Source organism: Aythya fuligula, chromosome 7 (genome assembly GCF_009819795.1).
Source record: "Aythya fuligula isolate bAytFul2 chromosome 7, bAytFul2.pri, whole genome shotgun sequence".
Taxonomy (NCBI): Eukaryota; Metazoa; Chordata; class Aves; order Anseriformes; family Anatidae; genus Aythya; species Aythya fuligula.
Window position 1 is genome coordinate 1,782,839 of NC_045565.1, and position 21,777 is coordinate 1,804,615.

Sequence of the window (21,777 nt, forward strand, 5' to 3'; positions counted from 1 at the left end):
CTTCCATTTTGGAGAACAGTAGGAGGAATCCAAGTGCTGCTATTTTTTCTAGCAGAACAGCATCTGCCTTCCTTTTTGTTGCCCACCATTCAGTTTTGGAAACTACACTGATGGTTTAAAGTGGCTTCCCCCAACCAAATGCACAAACTCCCCAGCCTTTTACACTTTATAAAAAGATTACTGATTCAGAGATATCAACTTCTACCCTCGTCATTCCTGAAGCAGGGACCTGAGCCTGTGCAGCGTTCAGCACTGTGCCTTCCTGTCAGATCCCTTAGACTACAGCACTGTTCTCTAGGAGTCAAATAATGCGTTTATCCTTTCATGCAGATACGCCTTGCTTCTCAGCCACAGAAAGCACAGTTCCCATCATGAGGATTTGTGCTCGACCACCAGCCCACCAGGAGAACATTCTTCTATTGCTCTACAGCTCCCTCCCAAGGGGAGCGGGGGGGCAGGAGCTGAGCTCTGCTCTCTGGGGACAGCCCCAGGACCCGAGGGGATGGCATGGAGCTGGGACCGGGGAGGGTCAGGATGGATGTTAGGGAAAGGTTCTGCACCCAGAGGTGGTCGGGCACTGGGACAGGCTGCCCGGGGCAGTGGGCATGGCACTGAGCTGCCATGAAGTTCAAGAAGTGTTTGGACAACGCCCTCAGACATAGGGTCTGGTTTTGGGGTGGTCCTGTACGGAGCTAGGAGCTGCACCCAATGTTCCCTGTGGGTCCTTTCCAACTCAGGATATTCAACGATTCGATGATTATTTCTCAGACCTGTTCCCTCACTACATACAAAATCAACTTTAAAACAGACAAACAAAAAACCCGCATGCAGTAGTTTTACCCAGAGGATTTCCAAATTTCAAATGAAGAGAGCTCTGTTGGAAATCCTCCCCATGAAGCATCATTAGAGAAGATAATTTCCTTTTCAGCAGCTCTCCTGGAGTACCAAGGCACTGCTATAAGGAAAGGCAGCTCACGAGCACTCATTCTTCATTCCCTGCAATTCAGATGTTCCTTTTTTTTTTTTCTTTTTTTTTTTTTTCTAAGAACTTTAGACTTCGGAAACTTCCCCAATGGAAAAAAAGTTCTCTTGAAAGTCTGCTCTGAAAGAGCACGAAGGGTATTTCATATGGGCAAATGAAAGGTCTCAGCTACAGAGGGGTGAAGCCAACTCCTGATTCCACAATCAAAGGACAACCACCCCGAAACAACGGGATGACACAAGCAGAAAATTCCCGAGCCACAGCTTTTAATAAATGAGACCACGTAATGTTAAGGAATATTTTCGCTCCCTACAGTTAAATCCACATCACCTGAACTGCAGAGTTGCGATTTGCCCTGATTCTAGTGAAGCAGAACGTAGCTTACAGCTAGCAATACAGAAAGATTCACCAGGTTTTACTGTGGTAAAATTTGAGAGAGAAAAATTTAAGAAGTGACAAAAAGCATAACTGGAGTTTTACTGGAAGTTTAACTTCCATAATCTTCTGCCCAAAATGTGCCAGAATAACCATCTCTTTATACATCCTGCTTTAAGTGGAAGGCACTTAAAGGATTTCATTGTGCCAGGATCTTTTAGCCATAATGATGTATTCCCTAGTAGTCCAAGAGGCAATTACTTAAGCAGAAACACGCTCCATGCCAAGAAGAGAAGTTTCTTAAAGAACATAACCGTCTTGAAAGCTGGTGGAGCAAGAGGGACAATGTAAATATCCTTATTGTATCTCCAGTATCATAAATCTGGAGCAATGATTTGGAAACTCATTCATTGAGTCCTCCCTCCATCTTTCTCTTCACATCCTCGTCACTGCATCCTTGAGCCTTCTCCCGTCTCTACTGCTTTTGTGTCTTGGCCCTTCTCACCACCTGCTACCAGTTCCCTTGGCACAAACCCAAGCTGAAGTAGGGTAGAAGGAAAAAAAAAAAAAAAAAAAAGCTCTGGCTTAGTTTATTAGCTTAGATCTTGCACAGCACCTCCTCGCTAATGCTTTAACGTTCCTGCATCGCCCTGGCAGAGCAGCACTACTCCAGCACGCCTGGCATCGGTAGCACCACTTGTCACATCAGGACAAGATATGGATGCCCAGAAGGTTTGAAGAAATACTAAAGTGTCAGCTTTTAAAATTTTATGTCTCAGAACACTGCAACACAAGCCATCTAATATCTCAATAACACTGTCTATCACTTTCTAAATGTGGCTTTACTTTGAGCTACTAACATCTTATGTCCTCAGAGAAATGTCAGACCAGAGTAAACAAGTCAAATTGCAAGGGTTCATTGTCCTCAAACCGTTAAAATTCATGTGTTCTGTTCCAAAACCATCTCCTCCACTGTCTTCACTACACAGGACTTCTACTGGTGTCTGCTTTTCAACGGTTCAAAGATAAAACCAAGGAAGACAGACCAAGCATACCTAAAATTAAATCAGAAATCAAATAAAAATAAAGAAGCAAGGCACTTCTACTTCAGTTTGTGTTGATTTCTAACTTGTACCAGTTTACTGCACCCATCTAAAGCTCTGACGAGAGCGCAGCGGCCCCGACCTGAAGAGCAGCACCCCGTACCAGATGCTGGTGGCACATCAACGCCGGGTGCTGAGGGCAGCGTGCCCCGGAGCTGCCAGCCCCTGCCCAGCCCTGGGCAAACAGCTCTGCCCCTCCTCGGCGCCGGCACCGCAGCTGAGGCGAGCAGGCAGGAGGAGACACCCAAGCAGTCATCCTTTCCTCTCCTCCTCCCATTTTTCTTTCCGGGATTGGCTTCCCAAAGTGGCTTACCACACAGGCAGAGCTCTGGCACGGGGCCACAAGGACCCAAGGGCCACACCTTTGGCCTGGGGAGGCTGCAGGGGAACAACCCCGCTGCCCACGCTGTGTAGGGCACCGGCTTGGATCAGGTGGCTCAAAGGAAAAGCTGAGTTATAGGATTATATCTGCCTCCAGTCCAGCAGCAATATATTCCTCAGCTGAACAAACAGGAAGCCTATAAATCCAAAGAGGATCTGCGAGTTCCAGATATCCATACATCAAATGTAATGCAATGAACGTCCACTGAAACTACCCGGTGGTCAGCAATTTCAACACAAACTATTAAGTAAAAAAAAAAATAATGCTACAGTTATGAGACTGGGTATAAAAAGCACATGAAGCGTTACCATATTTCTTCTGAATCTACATACTTCCACTCTGATGCTTTCCCTGTATCTTGCTACTTATTACACTGGAGATCATTTGACTACCTTAAGTGATAAAATTATTCATGTTTATCTCAATAATGCCTGAAATCTTGGAACTATTACTCATTTAGCCCACAGTCAAGCTGATGTTTCAAGGCAGTAAAAAAATGTTTTTCATCCTATTTCCTGCACAGACTGTCACTGTGATATTTTTCTGGACATATATACACCCTGTGTTTCCACACAAACAATCTGCCTCATTATTAAGTATCTGCATCTGAAAAGAGGCCCTGATAGGATCTGCAAAAAATGAGAAAGAGCATGGAAATCAGTGACAGTGGGTCTGCGAAGGTACGGAGGTGGTGGCTCCTGTTCCTCATATTACATTCACCATCCACAAACAGCAATTCACTTCATTCCATGTACCAGATTACAAAACAAATCGCCGAGACCCTGAGCGATATAAAATGATAACACTGTCTCAGTCAGTCTCTGGAAACCTGAAACGAGCAATGTGCTTCCAGAGCAGATTTCCTGCAGAAACACAGCCACAGCCACCTGTCCCCGTGTCTCAAACTCACAGCTCTGTACAGACGCACCCACTGAGGAAAAAAACCTTTAACTACTGTGGTCAAGAACATAAATGTCAAAGGCTATCAAATTATTTTGCAAGAAATAAAGGATGAGGAGGGGATTTTAAAGTGCTTCTTGTGCACATAAAATGCATAGAAACTCCTGTAGTTTTTATTTTTTTTTTTTCATTTCTGTTGCAGTAGAATGGGCTGTCCTGATTACCAGTAGAGCTGATGTGTGAAGTGCTGTAAAAAAAACACGTCCTTGTGAGACAACGGGCTCACCAATCCAACGGGCTGCTTTTTAAAATTAAAAAAATGATATATACATCTCTTAAACTGTATATTGTAACTGAGCATAGTGTTGGGAAGTGAATCTCAGCACAAGTCATTTTTTCCACATGCTAGTATAACCTGTAAAGTTTAGAGTTAACTTATTTTTATGCTCTCAGATTTTCCTGTAAATATATCTCAAGCAGACCAAGAGCATGCTGCTGGATTTTCCTCTGCCCGTTTGCTTCTAGTTCCCACAGCAGTTTCTGCTTCTGGTGGGCTGCTCTCTCTCTGAGCACTGGACCATATTCCAACCACAGTGCCTTAGTGGTGAGATTTTATGAAACAGCAAAACTCAGGCTTTCTAATGAGGCATTAGCATTAACAACGTCAAAAAAAAAAATATTTCAGTCACCTATGCTCCCTTCTCCTCCCAGGTGAGCTCTTCTCAAAGTTTCACAAATCTCCCCAGCACTGCAAAGAGGTAAGGAAGCAGGTTCAACAACCCAAAAGCTACTCAGTGAACACAATACTGCGTTATCAGAGAACTGACACATGCATACTACCCTATGGATAATATAAGCCTGCAGATGGAGCTGAAGAGCAATTTAATCTGCTGGCTGTGCAGAAGAAACTCAATCTTTGCTACTGAATATAGCCTGAAACGCTGGGGCAGCTTCAGAAGGGATGATCTCAGCTGCCGCGCATGTTACGCTGAACTAGAGCTGTCTCTTCAGAAAGCAGCCTGGCCCAAAGTCCTATGAAAAATCGAGAAGAGGTAGAAAGGGCGTGAAAAGCAGTTAGTCACAATGGCAGGATTTTAGAAATATAAAATTCTTGTACAAAACAAGAGCCACGTTTCCCAAATCTGCTGTAGTACACACCCCTCCTCTAGCGCTACTAACTCAAGATACTGCTTTGGCCACAATTTCTGGCACCAGTTTAAAATATGGAAAACTCTCTGCCTACAAATGAGATAAGTATTCCAGTGAACTGATACTGTTTCCTTACAGGGGGAACTCTTACACTGCAGCTCTCCCGGGCAAGAGCTGTTTTTCCTACAAACCCTCCGGCTGCACCTGAACCAAGCACACCGCACATCCTGCACATTTCAGACAAGGAGAAACACAAACCACTGCAACCAACGTCCTAGGGAAATGCAATTCTCAAGAACACGAAACAAAAATCAGCTCAGAGGCCCAGACTCACACCCCTGCACGCTACCGTGACCGCCCAGCAGCAAGCTGTAGGGTTGAAGGACAAGGAAGGTCTGCTGAAGTCCCCAGGTGCTGTGGGGGCAGCTTTGCACCCACCAGCCAGGCACTTTCTTCGGTCTGGTGGCCTGGCTGCAGAGCAAAGAGTGAACGCTCCTGCGGTTACGGCGGTGAGCTGGCATTCAAGCTCTGGGTTCGATTTGTAGTGTGATTTCCTGTTCAATCTAGGGCAATCCCCAGGGTCACTTCCTCACTTCTGACACACAAGCATGTTCTTTCTTATTACTTTCTTTTTTCTCCTTTTAAGATTTTTTTTTCCCTTCTTTAAGAGGAGTTTTCAGGAGCAATGGAGTTACACAAATCGCAGGGCGGTGTGTCCTTATCTTTGGGCACACAGTGGAAGCCACATACTTTCACGAAAAAAAAAAGACAAACACCACCCAAGCAGTAATGTCTTGGTACATTTCCTTCAAAAACCCCAGTTGTTGGTCTTTTCTCTTTTTTTTTTTAAAGCAACCCTGGTAGGTGAGGCAGAAGGGCTTTTCATTTTATTTTTTTCTTCAACTTAGAGGCATGCCACAGATGTTACTTCCAACACATGCTGACAGGAGAGGAAATAAATAAATACACCAGCATCAGGCCCCAACCTACTATCAACTACTCTAAATGTTACCCTTCCTTTAACATTAAAGCCACATGCAGCACTGCCTCAAAACACAACTCCTATTACGTTTCAGCAGGTTTGTTCTGCTGTACAAGAGGAAGACACGTAGCTTTTATTCCCGTAATACAGAAACACCTGTATGATGAGCCATTAAAGAGCTAAAATACAGCTCTTTTAATCTCCACTGATGGTTGGCAATTCTCTCCCCCCCTCATCCCCACCCACCCCCTTCCTAAAAAGGCCAGCCAGGTTTTGGCTGGAAGCATCAAAACACTTGTGTCACAACCCCTGCTGCTCAACTCCAGCCACAGCAAGATTTTTAATCGATGCCTGCAAAGTGACCCAGCTCATTGCCTCGTTCATCTGCACCAGCGCAGACCATGTCAAGAAATGAGCTGAGACAAATGACTCGAGACACATTTTTCTTCCACATCAGCTTTAACCGTGATCAGATGTTTTCAGCTACACATCACCCACGCAGCCTCGTGAGAACCTCTCTCAGAAATGAAGTTACATTCAAGATACTCATGCGTGCATCTTACCGCGTGGAAAGCTCTGCAAGAAACAGCGCTTTAAGGGAGCCTTCAAAATTCACTACCTTCCGAAATACCAACTCATTCAGCAGTATTCATACACACTACATAATCTGTGAGCACCAGCAATGCAGTAAGTTGTCTGATGGTGTGCAATTCCCCTCCACTTCAGATCTGTAAACGCTTCAAACAGCTTCTCTCTCTCTCTCTCTGCAGTTTGATGTTGACCTGCAAGAGCCTTGCACAATGAAATACACAAGTGGTGCAAGTGCAATAAGTTATGGAAAGAGTCATTTCCTAAGCAAGAACACTTACAAATTTCATGTATTTGGTTCACTGTATACGACTTACAATGAGTTACATGTAATTATGAATTAATACAGCGGAATTCCTGAATTTACTTAAATAGTTTAAAAATGATGTAAGTGCCTTGCTTCGAAACATAAAAACGGAGTCTGCTCTCTTCAAGGGAGTTTATTGTACCAAATTACTGGCATTAAATAGTTAATAAAAGCACAGCCCTTGAAAAAGCCATTGTAACTAAGAAAATGTCAAGATAGGGCCCAGAAAACGCATCAGCCTTCAAATCACTTCTCCTTAGTAGCTTAACCTTGATCAGGCACCCTTGTGCAGGTCTTAACGTAATTAAAGCCTAGGTGTTAATACAGCTCCCCAGAAGGAAGGTAGCTGGATTGCAGAGGCAAATCACGTTGAGACATTTCCTACAGTGAGAGCCCAACCCCACGCCACCGTAGCAGCCGTACGGCCGACCAGCCCACAGCTCTCGTGCCTATATTCCTGTCACTGCTGCTGTTTTCCTGGTCAACCCATCGGTAATCTCATGCTGTAAATAGCTCACTAGTTAATCAATAAGTGCAAAACAAACAGAATACAGAAGCACACGGAACGGGTTTTGCTTTCGTTCAGCCTCGGCGTAAAAGCTGCTGAAAAATGAAATAAAGATGCAGGCATATATGGGTACACAGATATACACCTAGCTGCATTTGTAGCTTCATGTTAAGTTTGCCTGACTTTTTGACAACACAGCCCTCGATATGAAAGAGGGGAAAAAAGATCAAACTGCATATAGCAACTCTTGTAGTGTACACTGGTGGGGTTTTTGTTTAAGTTCTCTGTGTGTGTTTTTTTTTGTATAAAAACTTACATTCCATGGCCACGGGATCATTAGAACCATCACCCTTCTTTAGAAATGTTGTGATTTTATGTTTGACTTGCATCTAAAACACTCCAGTTCAATGCAATCCAATTGCATTAGGCTTAGAAAACTATAATCAATACCAGCTTCAAACCCAGCAACACCACCACTCGGAAAGAGAATCTGCAAGAAATGCAGTCCTGCTGCAAACCAGTACAAATTACTGCGTAATAGCAGATGTCTAATGCACAAAAAAAATATAAGTAGCACTGTTTCTTAAGGTAATATATTTTAACTATTGTTTTACCTCTTTTTCCCTCACTGATAAATCACATTTTATCTTTAAGTGTAGGCACACAGGCACATGGAAATTACAAAATACACTGCCTTGGTCTGACCAACTAGCAAACTCAGTACTGCATGCTCACAAAGTTTCAGAGGAGGAAAAAAAGATTCAAAAGAACAACAAAAAAAAAAAAAAGAGCAATAAGAAAACACAAGAATAACTACTAGGTGACTAATTTACTGAATAGCCTCTTTTCACCTAGGTATCTATGCCTGTGCCAGCGGGCACTGACCTGTGTTTTAAAACAACAAACTTCTGCACAAAATGCAACCACAGCAAGCTGTTGCTAAAAGCATCTATCCTGTCACAACTGCTTTTCTTTGCAGACAGAGGAGTGCAAATTCAGGCAGAGAGGAGAGAGAGGTTGACCACCCTTCCAAGGCATCTTCATGAAAGCCCTGCTTCCCTTTATGCAGCTCAGGTAAAGCACAGCGAGCACATGCATATAAAACTCTTGCTCTTCTTCCCCAGAGGAGACGACAGCCCAAGCCCCAAGCATTACCCTGTTACACCCCATGCTTCTAGGCAGAATGTGATGGATCACCGACGCAGTGCCTCCACAACTTTCTTACAAATGTTTTTTTTTTTTTTTTAAATGACTCATTTCAATACAACACAGATAATTGTCAGGGCTGGCAATGTTTTCACCCCAGCAGCAAGGCATGCCTTGTCACTCAACAGAACCAGCCTGCTAAGAGTGCTCCTTTTAAGACCCCCTTATTTCCTCTCTCACACCTTGGTTTTCTAGAAAAGCACTCGTCAGCTTGTTGCTGATGTTCATCACACCTTGGTCCAAGCCAGTTCAGTTATGAAGCTCCCAAGGCACCATCCGTCCCAATGTTAATGCGTATTAGCTCTAATTCCATCAGAGCAAACAAGTGTTTCCACTTATGATTCCCTACAAGTCAGTGAATTGAGATTTTTTTTCTCTCCAGTTCAGACCTCTTATCATACATACCACAATATTCTGAAGTGCCATCACTTTTCTGGCTTTCAAGACAAGAAACACGTCTGTTAAATTTGCAGGAAGAGACAATGAGGAAAATTAAAGATCCACGTCCTTCTGGTCTTTCTCTCTACAAGCAGAAGTTTGCAGGATACGGGGAAATACAATCATCCCTGACTATTCACCCTAAAAAGAACTGGAAAAGTGGGTCTAAGACTGAGAAGTAACCACAAACACACACACACAAAAAGAAAAACAGGAAATGTCTACCAACCTCTCCACCTGTGGAGCAACAACTTTCAGGTAAATATCTCGATTTTCAAGGAAAAGGGAGGTTATTACAGACCTTCAACTCAGGCTGAATTTACTCTTCAGGAGACAACTCTCTGGAGGTGTCCACTCTCCTAATTCTGTCACTACTTTAGGGTCTACGAGGGCAGGGTTTTGCCTATGAATCAGTTCCTGGCAACGCTAGCTGGAGAACAATGGTACTCTTCATTTGTCACAGGTGTGCAGAATACATACTGCTTGAAGCTCTTGGAAAAGCACTGATAAAAAAAATCCATTTGGCAAAATTCTTGGTAACTGCTTTTGCTGTTTACTTGGAAGTGAAGAGAAACAAAGTGGAAACTGCACCGCTATAGGAAAAAAAAGCAAAAAAGAAACACTTTTCCAACATAATCTGCTGAAAGTAGAAATTAAACTGTAAGGAACAGAAACTCGGTACTACAGTGCATTAAACATCAGACTTTATCACTTCTGACTTGGTAAGAATCACTTACACTTTTACTCAGGACTGAACTGTATCATTGTAGGATTGCTTTTTTTAAATCTATGTGGTAGGAGTTTTAAATATCATGATTAGCATCCACAACAATAAAGGAATTAAAAACCCCCGAAGCTCCACAGCCATAAGCAGAAACATCACATTCCGAGGCAGTTTAAAGAATTAAAACATCTGACCAAAGTTTACAGACAGCTGAAACTGCCTGGACACGGATCTAGAGCACAGCTGAGGAGATGCACATCTACCTCCTAAAGCTTACCCCAAACCAAAAAGCAGACCGCATGCAATATTAACACAAGGAAGATGAAAATTTTAAGCAGATATATTCAGAGTTGAAGGGGAATAAAAGGCTTTAGGCTAAGAGTTTCTCCCTCAATTAGAGTATCAACTGGAGAAATGCCCTCTTTCCAGGAACCAAGTCTCAGCACTGGACGACAGGAAGGGACACACAGCTCCCAGGGACTGAAATGACTGTCACTACAGGCATCAGGTAGCACGCAATGCCTGTATTTTAAACAGACAAGCTGAAAAAAATACAGATGTAAATGTCACAATTAAAAAATGATTTGATATTTCTGCAAATAACTTGCTTCAATTTTAATCAAGGAATCCTTACAACCCACAGATGTGAAATCTGCACATCTGCATCTTGTGCTAGTTTCTAACTTAGACATTTGCTATTTTACTTTGGCATAGTTTACCTCAACTCTCTTGCCTTCACTTTTACTTCTTTCTTTCATCCCACGTGTTCAGCAGGACCATGATGGTCCATCTCACAAAACTGAGACATCTCTCCACTCAGACAGCAGCACTCGACTGACAAGGTAGAACTTAAGATCTTCCTTTCTGGATGTCCCCAGGCTGCTGTGTTAGAAGCAAAACATCACAGCAATGTTTTCTGTTACTGATCCACAGGAATTTGTTTTGTATTTCATTTTCTGCCTCTTCTAGAGCACGTCTTCATCTCTTACATTCATTCTGCTTGGATCCCAAAACATGTGCAAAATCCAGTTTGTACATTTTGTCCCTATCATTCTCCTCCTCCAGATTTTTTTTTTTTTTTTAAATCTAAGGAGGACGACAAAAAAGGATTCACCCCTTGCTCTGCTGCTAAATTCAGCAACTTCCTCCTACCCCCAAGCATAAAAAAGAGCAGCAAAGCAACTGTTTCTCTCTGCTGCTTTTAACAGGCTATGCTGAAATACATCAGATGCCTACCGCTGACAATGTTTGCTCCTTTGGAGGAGCACTGCCTCCTTCTTTGCTGCATGCTGCAAGAACAGCTCATGAGAAACCAGCACCACGTCCACCCGCAGCACCCCTGTGCTGAGCTCCCTGACCAGCCCTGTCTGCAGCGATGCGGAGTCAGCCTTCCAAGCGTTTTGTGGTCTTCCAGTTTCCACCAAAGAGTACCTTATGGGATGCAGAGCGGTAACAAAATCTGTCATTGAAATCATGAGCAGTTGTGTAAGATTGCTTAACACACCTGTGCTGCACGCAATTCGATCTCCTCACGTACTACAAGGAGATTTAGCATTACCAGCCCAGAGATGAAAATACATCCCATACACACCAACACTTAGGATTAGGAGCCTAGAAAATAACTTCAATATTAACTGAAGTCAGTATCAACAGTAGGAGGAAACAACCAACCAGTTGTTTACCAACAAGGAAAATTAATTAATGCATGCAAGAAAACCAAAGACCATGTAACTGCTCTAAAAGTCAGGTTTTCTTCATCCTTCAAAATCAGCAATAAAAATCAAGCTCCATCACACTCAAAGCCTCAACTAAAATGAAGTACTGAACTTCCAGGATTTGGAAATTACTCTGCAGCCTTGCCTATACCAGCTTTTCAACGTGGGATTTGCAACAAGGCTAGAACCTCTAAAGAAGCCTGATGTTTAGCATCCAAAGCAACAAATGCATAGTGCACAGGAATTGCTCTTTCTTCAGCCAAAGCAAACCCATTAGGGGCACAATGCAGGAGAAACTAAAACAACCCTTTCCATTAAAATATTTAAGTCACTGGAAATATACTAAGTGAGAAGGGCTGTTACTGTCAGTAAATGTTCAGACCTGCCACTAAGTGGCATTCTGAAAATAAAAACTCACTACAAACCAGCCTGACGCACAGTTCAATACAACTTTGATGAGAAAGTTCATCGAAGAGAAACGCAAAACGACTCCACGTACAGAACAACAAGCCTAGAGAAACACCAAGAACTTCACATTATTAAGAATTCCCAAATGCACTCTGAAATACCAGTTCTCGTTTCACTTCCAGCCCCAAATTAATTCCGAGCAATATGCCAATATTCCTATTGACTGAGGACATGCCACCATTATTAGACACAGCAGTACCAATAAAGTCGCAGACAAAGAAGTAGAACTGTTGTGCAACCTTCCAGGCAAGACACAGATGGTTATCAGAGTTGGGTATCAACCCAATGGCAGTACTGAAAACAAACTCATTTACTGCATAAAGGACAGAAACATTAAGAGAGTAATTCAGCGTGGTTTTATAGGGAACAAGTTCTGGCAGATAAGCATAGACACATCTTTCAGCCAAGGACTTTTTGTAATAAAGATAACCACAAAGGTGCAGGGCATGCCCATGGCACCCATAAGACTTTCTGATTTAGTAATGCACGCCATACCGTATTTAAAATAGCAGTCAAATAAAGTATACAGCTGGAATTCCGAAGTGGCTTACAGATCTGAAAAACACTTGTCGGTAGGAAATTTCTAATGCAATTTCACACCAACATGTACTAAGCACAATGTTGATCAAAACATTTACTGTGCACTGTTATTCAGTGAAGTCCCCAGCAGAGACAGCTCACCTTCACTGCTGTGAACAGCACTGGTGAAATTGATACGGGGGAAAAAAACTCTTTGGGGTTGCTACCTCTTCGTACTGAGACGAGAGACTCAGGAAAGTTAAGAACAAGGGAAAATACCCTTCCCCAGACTATGGTTTGGTGCTAATAACTGTGGAACCAGGAGCTAGCAGGCAACCCAGCACTACAAGCCAGGTCTGGAGAAGGCACGCGTGTGCTGCTGCAGCTCTGCCAAATTAGCCAGAGCACACAACGCTAAGCTCTCAGAGGAAGACCAATGATACCAGATGAGAAAAAAATAAAACTTATCCATTCCAAATTAAGCTCTCACAAACATCTGGATAAACTTGAAGCAAGAAAATGTGTTTAGACCAGAGCAGTGCATCATTTAGCCACAGCGTTTTCAATCCAGCACATCAGAGTTCCAGCACCTCAGAGCTTGAGAGCTTCTTTCAGTTGTCAACGTAAAGTAGAAGATGTCTGTTGAAGCCTGTATCTTTGTCAAACTCATTAACCAAGCCACAAAGCACTGCAAGAACCTATGGCTCAACAAGGAAGGCTTTGACTAGGAGCACTCGCACAGGACACTCAGATTCTTCATCTTAGAGACTTATTTACAACCAAACACTCTTCCCAAAGACACTTTTCAATAAGAGTTATTTCAATAACTCTTTTCAATAAGAGCTTTTTTTTTTTTTTTTTTTTTTTTTTTAAAGTTTGCTTTTTAGCCAGTACTGAGGAAGTCCTGCAGCACAGACAAACAGGGATGTGCTGTTACCACCACTACAGTTATTTTTTGCCCTGGGACTTCAACATGCCAGAGGCCATACCCAAGTACCAAAAGGAAGCAGATGATAATACACCTTCCTACGATTAGTTTGCCAGCAGTGCAGCAAATAGCACTGCTTTTATCGTGTTAACCTAAGGGCCAAAACCGTTAAGTCCATCATTAAGCTTCTTTCTTCCTTTCCAGACGTTCTGTAGAAGATCAATACGAACTTCTTAAGAATGAGGCAAACATAAAATTCAAATACAAGGCAGTCATTACCTACATCTGCTCTTCCTGAAGAGTTGTGCATGAAGTTACACTGTGCATGAACTTGCTAATCTTTGCAAAAATGCTGTCTGTACTCTAAAAAGCAGGTAAACAAAACATTTCTAAAACAAGGTATTTGAGATAGATTTTTAGGCTGACTACAAACCAGAATTGAACCAGTTGGATACTGAAGCTCCAGAGACATTTCTTACACCGACAGAAGACACCACAAAACAGCAGACCCATCTCTTTCACACGTGCAAGACCTGCTTTAAAACAGAGAGTAAATGATAAACTTACAGGTATCTCTTTTAAAATATTAATCTCTTCACTTTCTGGATCCACTTTGTACCTTTGTACCTACTAATTGATTTCTCCCATTGATCCCTCTGCCCTTAACTAAGTGCATTTCAAAGATTTGTGTTTTCAGTCCACCCTTTCTCCTGCTGTTCATATTCTGCACTGGAACAGGTGTTCTGCTTTGAAACTCTGGTGCAAACTCCACGGTTGGAAAAAGCTGTTAAAAAGCAATTTTTGCAGAGGATTTTCAGCGCTCTAGCACATCCATTAACCTCCCCAAACTACCTATCCAGGCTGACATTTTCCATGAAGAGCTGTGGCAGCAGATCACAAGCACGCACACATCCCACCACATACTTCCTTGAGAACAAAATGCTGAAATCGTATTTATTTCCAGCGTCTAACTCTGGTTGTTTACTGAGAAAACTGTAACAACTCTACAATACCACACAGGATTTTGCCAACCTGTAAGTCACTGGCAGCCTGTTTGTTTTCAGGAGATGTCTGTTATGGGAAGCAACAAATTTCTTCAGAATTTGTGACTACAAGCAAGGAAATGAGAGCTGAGTAAGCTTTTCTCTTCCATTGTTTCTCCCAGCTTGTAGAAGCCTGTTCACATTGCTTTGCAGAAATGCAAAGGAGAAGGAAAAGCCAGGAGACGCAATGGCCCTCTGCTAACACCCAGAGAACAGCAACAGCCAAGCTCGCACCTGAGGTGCAGGTTTAGCTGCAGAGGTTACTTATGCTGGCAGCAGTTTGGGTCAGCCTGTTTCATCCGAACCGATGCTCCTTTGGGCATCCACGCACCCCCACAACATGGGACTTTTAGGAGTCTTTCCTTCCCTGCAAAGCAAACTGCAGAAAAAAAATGAGAAGCCATTCTTTAAAATCTACATTACACACTGCTGCATCAGGCACGCTGGAGTGGGAGCATTTTCAAATTAAGGCTACTCAAGTACACAGTATCGGTTAGAAGAAAAAATAATGGAATAAGGCTTATTCTACTTTCTTTCTCTAATGCTACAGGAGATGCCTGACTTTAAGAGGCCAATCCACGTGAGTTGAATTGCTGAATCTAACCAAGGGTAAGCATGTATGTACCTGTAGGAACGAGGGACCGAAACTGGTTTTGTTATCAAAAGCAGCCTGCTTTTATGAGGCCTGTCAATTCAAAACAATAACCAAGAAAAACAAAATGCTTCGCTATCAGTTAAAGGCTACACGTCTTTCAGTGAAATAGGTCGACTTTGTAACATCAAACACTGAAAAGTGGAAAAAAAGCTAGAAGTCTAAGTTCTACCAACTTCAAAAGAAACTTCCTGACGGAGACATGCGTGCACCCGGCTCCCAGCTGAAGTTCTTCAGCTTCTGTGGCAGGCAACAATTCAATGGGCTGGAAAGCTGTCGTTCTCCCACCCAGTTTTCAATGTACTTTTATTTCACTAGAGAAGTTGTGCTGTCCCACACTTAGTCCACTAAACACAACGTTTCCTTGCAGACCTTTCTCACCAAGAAATAAAGGAAGTTCACACAGGAACTCCACTTGTGGTACCGCAGCACTATAACCAAAAGTAACTACTTAACATCACAAATACGTAGCTTTTAAGATTTTCAGATGCACATTTTTTTCCCAACCTAAGCACCCACCATCCTGTCCGTTTCCTTAAAAGAATCTTGCAGAAACACCATGCGATCATATAATTAGAGATTGCTAAACATGTGCAAAGGGAACCGTCCTCAAACAGCTCAAGGGATCTCAGTTCTTTCTTTCCAGTACTTGCTCTTGCACTACTAGATAGTGCTTCTAATTTACGCAGCTCTCACCACACACTGCCTCCCCCGTGGTTAGTTACCAGTAACAGCGGGTCGATTAAAGTTACCGTGTGTATTTATTTAATTTCACAGCCAACACATGACCAACAGCATAATTTCGTTTCCACTTCAGGCTACTGGAAGGAGCAGAGCTTGCACAGCGTTATGGAAGTACACTTTGTCCAAGCTCATTTTACAGACCCCAGTATTAAACCAGCATTTGTTTTTACACATTTTAGAGGAGAGCTCATATGAAGTTAGCGAGCATACGAGCCTGCCAAGCCAACGCCTTTTCTCAGCCAGTTTTCCAAGCACAACTACATAACATCGGTCCCCTCCATTGAACACTTATTTTCAACCCTATGATGCAAGGACTAACTACAACACAGAACTATCAGCAAGCTGCTAAGTAATTCCCAAACTGTACGCATTCATATGTAATGTGTATACCAATAATACCACGCACAAAAGCAGAAACAAAAAAGATGTCCTATTAAGGTTGGACTAGATGATCTTAGTGGTCTTTTCCAACCCGAACGATTCCGATTCTGTGTTAACACATTCAGCAGTACGGGTGCAAGAGGAAGGAGGTAGAAGACCGCTTTCTACTTGGTAAAGCCTAAAGGGAAAATACTCAAAACCGTTAAAGAGAACAGAGGGAACTAAGGGAAGTTCAGTGTCCCTGCAGCACCAGCATGGCCAAGTTCAAGCAAAGGGACAGCAAAAGGCTCAGGGATGAAGAGCTTCATGGCTAGAAGGGTCACCTTCACCTACAGCACACAGGTTTAGTCACTTCAGCCGCTATTTCAGCTACCTGTCGGTTTTATCTGCGCTTCACGGCTCATCCGTAACAAATGATAAAAATCAAAGCTGATTCGTGACATTACAGTGCCTACAGCAGGAAGCTGGCGTGCCACAGCCCTGCCCGCACGGCTCTCCTCTAGGAGCAGGAGCTGGGTTGTGGGAGTAAATTGACGAAGGTTTAGAATCACAATGGAGAAAATCAGAAAACTTTGCATTTAACTATATTTACATGCAAATGGCACACATTTCTGTGTTCCAACAAAGCTCATGTCCGACCACTTTCATTCTTGGAGCAACACGACAAAGTATTTTGACTGTAAATGTGTTTACATTAAGGACTATGTAAACCACAGCACAGAGTCTTAGTGGTCTGAAAATAAAAAATTGTTTGCATTCATTATTTTGCTGCTTGCTGAATGAGAAGAGGCTTACTTAGCTGTGCACACAGTTTAGCATACCAAAGAGAGAGTGTCTGCTAAAGACGCTGGTTTTCTAGACAGCCCACAGGTTGCTATAAAAGTCTAACACCTTTTCTCTCTTTAGCCAGGATGTCAGAAAAGATGCAGTTTTAGATTTAAGAAAAATACTTCATTTTTGTCAACTGAAGTCTGATGAAAACGTGAGGTAAGAAGTCCCCAGGAAAGCACCAAAACAACCTGAAGTCACGGGAACATTTTTTCAACTTGTTTACAAACAATAACACACCTACCAGGGGTGCAGAAAGATGCTGTCTTTCTGACAGGCAGAGAGAAAATGTCTGACTGACAAGATGTCTTGGCCCCTTCCAGCATTAGAAGGCAGTCCGCTGCTACCTAATTAAGACACATTCTCTACTCGTAAAGTATTAACAAAGCACATGTTTCCCCGACTGGCACTATATTTGTCATCCCTGAATAAATTACTTCTGTATTGTATTTCATGCACTCTTCCGGCCCACATCCTGCTAGAAGCTGAACGCTTACTACGGGGACCAGATGCGAGCTTTGCCTTGATAAGCTCCAGATCCCATTCCTTCGCTAGATATCTCCACAGCGAAACCCTGATTATCAATAGGAGAGCTGACACACTTGCAAGAAAGCACTCCCTGGGAAAATTTAAAGAAGACGAGGACGAACACAGGCAGGAGGGCTGCGGAGCCTTCCAGGGCACCCTGCGCTGTGCAGGCCGGTGCCCACAGCCCCCAGTTACCTGGCACCTCACCCCTCTGCCCGCTCGCAGGCCGGGAGCACCTGCAGCAGCACAGATACCTGCAGCAGCACAGATACCTGCAGCAGCACAGATACCTGCAGCAGCACAGATACCTGCAGCAGCACAGGTAGCTGTGATTTATCCTCTCAGCGCTCGCTACCAGCGCCCAGGGCAGCGCGGCGTGTCACCCGCGCCGCTTCCCAGGGACTTTGAGAGGAGTTTCTGGGAAGCCCTGGGGGCAGCACCGCCGGCGGGTGCCCGCGGGGGCCAGCCCGGGCTCGGGGCAGCCCCGGGGCCGCTGCTGCCGCCCTCAGCGGGGGCCGGGTGCAGGCCCGGCCGGGCCCGGCGGCGGCTCCCCCCCGTTGGCGGCGCCGCCCGCACTCACGATGGTGACGCTGGCCTTGCGCAGGTCGCGGTTCTCCTCCTGCAGCGCCTTGCACTTGAGCTTGTAGGTCTCCAGCTCGATCTTCAGCACCTTGTTCTCCTGCTGCAGCGAGGCCAGCCGGTTCGTCAGCTCCTCCAGCCGGAACGGCGAGATCACGATGCCGCCCGCCTTGCCGCCGCCCGCGCCCCCCGAGCCGCCGCCGCCGCCGCCGCCGCCTGCTCCGCCGCCACCGCCGCCGCCCGGCCCCGCCGCCGGGCCGCCCGCCGCCAGCGGCCCCGCCACGCCGCCGCCGCCGCCCCCGCTGCCGCCGGCGCCGTCCGTGTCGCTCTCGCTGGCGCTGTCCGCCATCGCCGCCGCTGCCCCAAGCCCGGCCCCGGCCCCGCCGCCGCCGCCGCCAGGCGAGCAGGGGGCGGCCCCCGCCGCGCTCCGCCGCCGCCGCCCCGTGCGCCGAGAGCGGCCGCCCCGCTCCGCCCGCGCCCGCCGCCCGCCCACAGCGCCCCCTGGCGGCCCCTGGCGGCCCCCTCCCGCCCGCAGCGCCTCCGCCATCTCCTCAGCGGGCCGCGGCCTCTGCCCGCAGCCGGCGGCACTTTTATTCCGCCTTAATGCCCCCCCAGACATCCCCCAGTGCTAAGGCTTCGGAGTGTTAATGCTAAAAAATGCTAAAATAGTAATACCAAGCAGCTTGCACGCAAACCTCGGGTTTTACCACAAAATACACAGGGAAAACAAATGGGCATCCGGCTCCATGACCTGTGTAGGGAAAACCTGGGCGCACACAGCGATTCTTTGCTGCGGGTGACACAAAGCTGGAGCCCCAAAGTTTCATTTACATGCAGCTGAAACAACCGAAACCCCTTTTCTTAAAAGATACGTATTTATATACCCATAAAATACACACGTACACACAGTGCTGCCCTGTGAGAAAGGGGAAGTAACACAGAGAGGGAAAAGCCCCTCGGATGCTGAAAAGTTCAGTCATCAGCCTCAGCAGATTGCAGAGAAGTACACGTAAAAGGCAGTAAAAAGTGACTCTCACCCTTCATTTACAGTGTTTGAAGTTAACACCAGTCATGTTCTTCAAGGCTTTTGCTTTTTAACATACAGGGTCAAGTCCTTGCTCATGCTAGCGCGGCATTACACAGGCATGGCAGTGTTGTTTTTCCACGTTTGTAGTGGGATGGGCAAGGCACCCAACTCTTTCCTTTCGGCTGTCCCTCATTATTTGTGTGATGTGTAATGTGAGGTGAACCTCTGGTCACGTACTTGTTCTTTGCGTCCTCACACTGCCCGTGAACAAAAGTGATGTAATCCTCTGTCAGGCTGGCAGCTTCCTGCAGCCAGCCCTGCTATTAATTTTTTATTTTTTTTTTCCCACCAAATACATCTCAAGATGCTAAAAACTTCCTAAGTGATAAACGTTCAGGTTAGCAGGCACAGCAAAATGGAGGACAATTTTCTTCAGAGGTGTCTTAAGAATCATATGGCAAATTCAAGGGAATAGGGGTTTTTCTAGGGAAAGTGCCCCCAGAATTTGTTGTCCAGGTTAATTTCTGTCTGGGGCTGGGAGCAGGAGAGAAGAGCTTTGTTCCCTTGGACATGGCTCCTGGAAAAGCAGTGTTCGAGCCGAAGGGGAGAAGCACGCTCCCTGGAAATAACATCACCCTGGAAACAGATCTGAGGACATTCCTTCCACTTTATTCAGCATGAGGCTGCTGTGGACCTGGCTTCTGGCACTTCCAGTTTGCATTGATGTGCATCGATGACTTCAGCTAAACTTCATCACGATGATGACATCAAAACGCTCTGCATCTCCTTCTCACGCTCTGCATCTTGAATTTTAGGTTGTGGCTTTGCAGACTTTCATTTCTCTGCTTTCATCAGGAAGCTGTCTGGAAGGGGGGCTGTGTGCTGCAGCAGTGAGCATTTAATGCTTGAGCGCACTCCAGCAGGGGCTGCAGTGGAGACTCTTCAGAAAGAGGGAAAAAAAAAAAAAAACACCTTAATCACATCAGTCTCCTGCCGGATTGTTTGCCAGAGTTATAAGCGTTTTCCTTGGCCAGATCAGATAAGTCCCAGGGACTAGAAGGAGGAGGAAAATTCCTTACTGGAAGAGTTGATTTACATTCAGGATCATTTTCTGAGGTGTGCAAAGCGGTATGCTGTTACTGGAATATACCTCAGCTACAAGAAAGAGACTTTGCTACTGGATGCTGTAAGACGGTTTGTGATGAAGTTAGGTTTGTAATCAGATAGCTGGAGACCGGATTGCAGAGCATGCCACAGCTTGTCCAGGCAATTTTAATAGCACAAACATCTAAACCAGGCAGAAAATCTAACCGCAGACCACTTCGGTGGTTTTTCCCTCGGGGAAGAAGACATAAAGCAGCAGGGACTGCCCCGTGGGGACGATGGTACGGGGCGCCTGGGCAGCTCTGGGGCAGCCAAGGGCTGATGACACCCCTCCAAAGACCAATTCACCCCTCCAGCCCGTGGTCCTGCCATCCCACCATGGCTCTTTCATCCCCAGTACCTCAGGGGTTTTGCTGAGAGCAAAGTGTGCAACACAAGTCCCACGGCACAGAACCCCACTGGGATGGGCTTTAGGGCGAACAGGGCTTGGCCAGGGACTGAGCCAGGCCGGCGTGCAGGTGGCCCCAGCCCTGGCCATGCGTTTCCCTGAAGCCCTCCTCCCCTTTCCAGCACAGAGGCTAAATGGCTCGTTAATTCAGCCCTCTGCAGTCCTGTAAAACTATTTTAAATTAAGATATGTTAATGTGTGTCTCTCATTTTAGATAATGTACGTTCTGATTACTGTGTGCATTAGTTGCCCTTCTTTATTATTTCTTTGAGGAGTAGCTGAAAAAAGGAATGAGTTGTAGGGAAATACAATGGAGTATATATGCTGTTCATTATATGGAATAACGTGGTCCGTATTGCTCCTGGATAAATTAGTCATTGAGACTCTATAATTGGTTTCTTAATTATTTATGAAGGGGTCTTTTAACAACAGTAATTTTTCCATTAATGGCAAGGAGGGATTTCATTATCTCTTACTATACTACCTTCTTGTTCTATGCCACAGCAAATTTCAAATTTTATTCCTTGTAATGGTTATGATGTATGAAGGAATTCCTTCTCTGTAAAGTAATTATTCTTCTTGTCTGCCTGGGAATACAAGTGTAGGTCATCTTATTTTTGGTTTCTTAATCACAAGAAAAGTAGTAAGGGCCTTTCCTGGTTTTCAGAAGGAGGTGGAATTTTCTGAGCTGCCTGTCTGTGCGCCTGAAAAGGGCACAGCATGCAGAGATCAAAACATGGGGAGGGAATGGTGGTACCCTTCCTACAGGAGGAGGAATGCCATTAAAACGTGATAGGGCTGTCAGTGTCACTGCCATGCTCTGCCAGAACTGTGCTTGGGGATTAAAACTGCACAGGGGAGTCACAGATCCCACCCTGCCTGCCGCTCTCCTCATGGTCTGTCAGCTCAGGGCACGATGGTAACAGCAGCCTGGGTGTGCCTCTGCCATGTGTGGGGCCAAATACTTGCAGGGCCATGCTGTTGGGAGAGCAGGTTTAGGGTTTGAATGTGAGGAAAAGGAAAAAGGATGTGGGACGCAGCAGGTCGCTGGTTGGAGGCAAATGGTGCTGCCCTGTAGTAACGGGGTTCCACAAGTAATGAGAGCTGTTCTGGACAGGTCATTGCAGTTCAGTAAAATTGCTTGTAGATGGGTCTGCTCGTGCTGAGGA

General features: G+C 45.0%; 1 protein-coding gene across 1 annotated transcript in view; it reads right to left on the minus strand.

Moving 5' to 3' along the window:
* The window catches only part of CCDC6 (coiled-coil domain containing 6), a 49,198-nt gene extending 30,820 nt beyond the window's left edge, over positions 1 to 18,378 (minus strand). The window contains exon 1 of the mRNA XM_032190923.1: positions 18,031 to 18,378. Coding sequence (XP_032046814.1) covers positions 18,031 to 18,378 — 348 coding nt within the window. The remainder of the gene's footprint in view (positions 1 to 18,030) is intronic.
* Between the last annotated feature and the right edge of the window lie 3,399 nt (positions 18,379 to 21,777).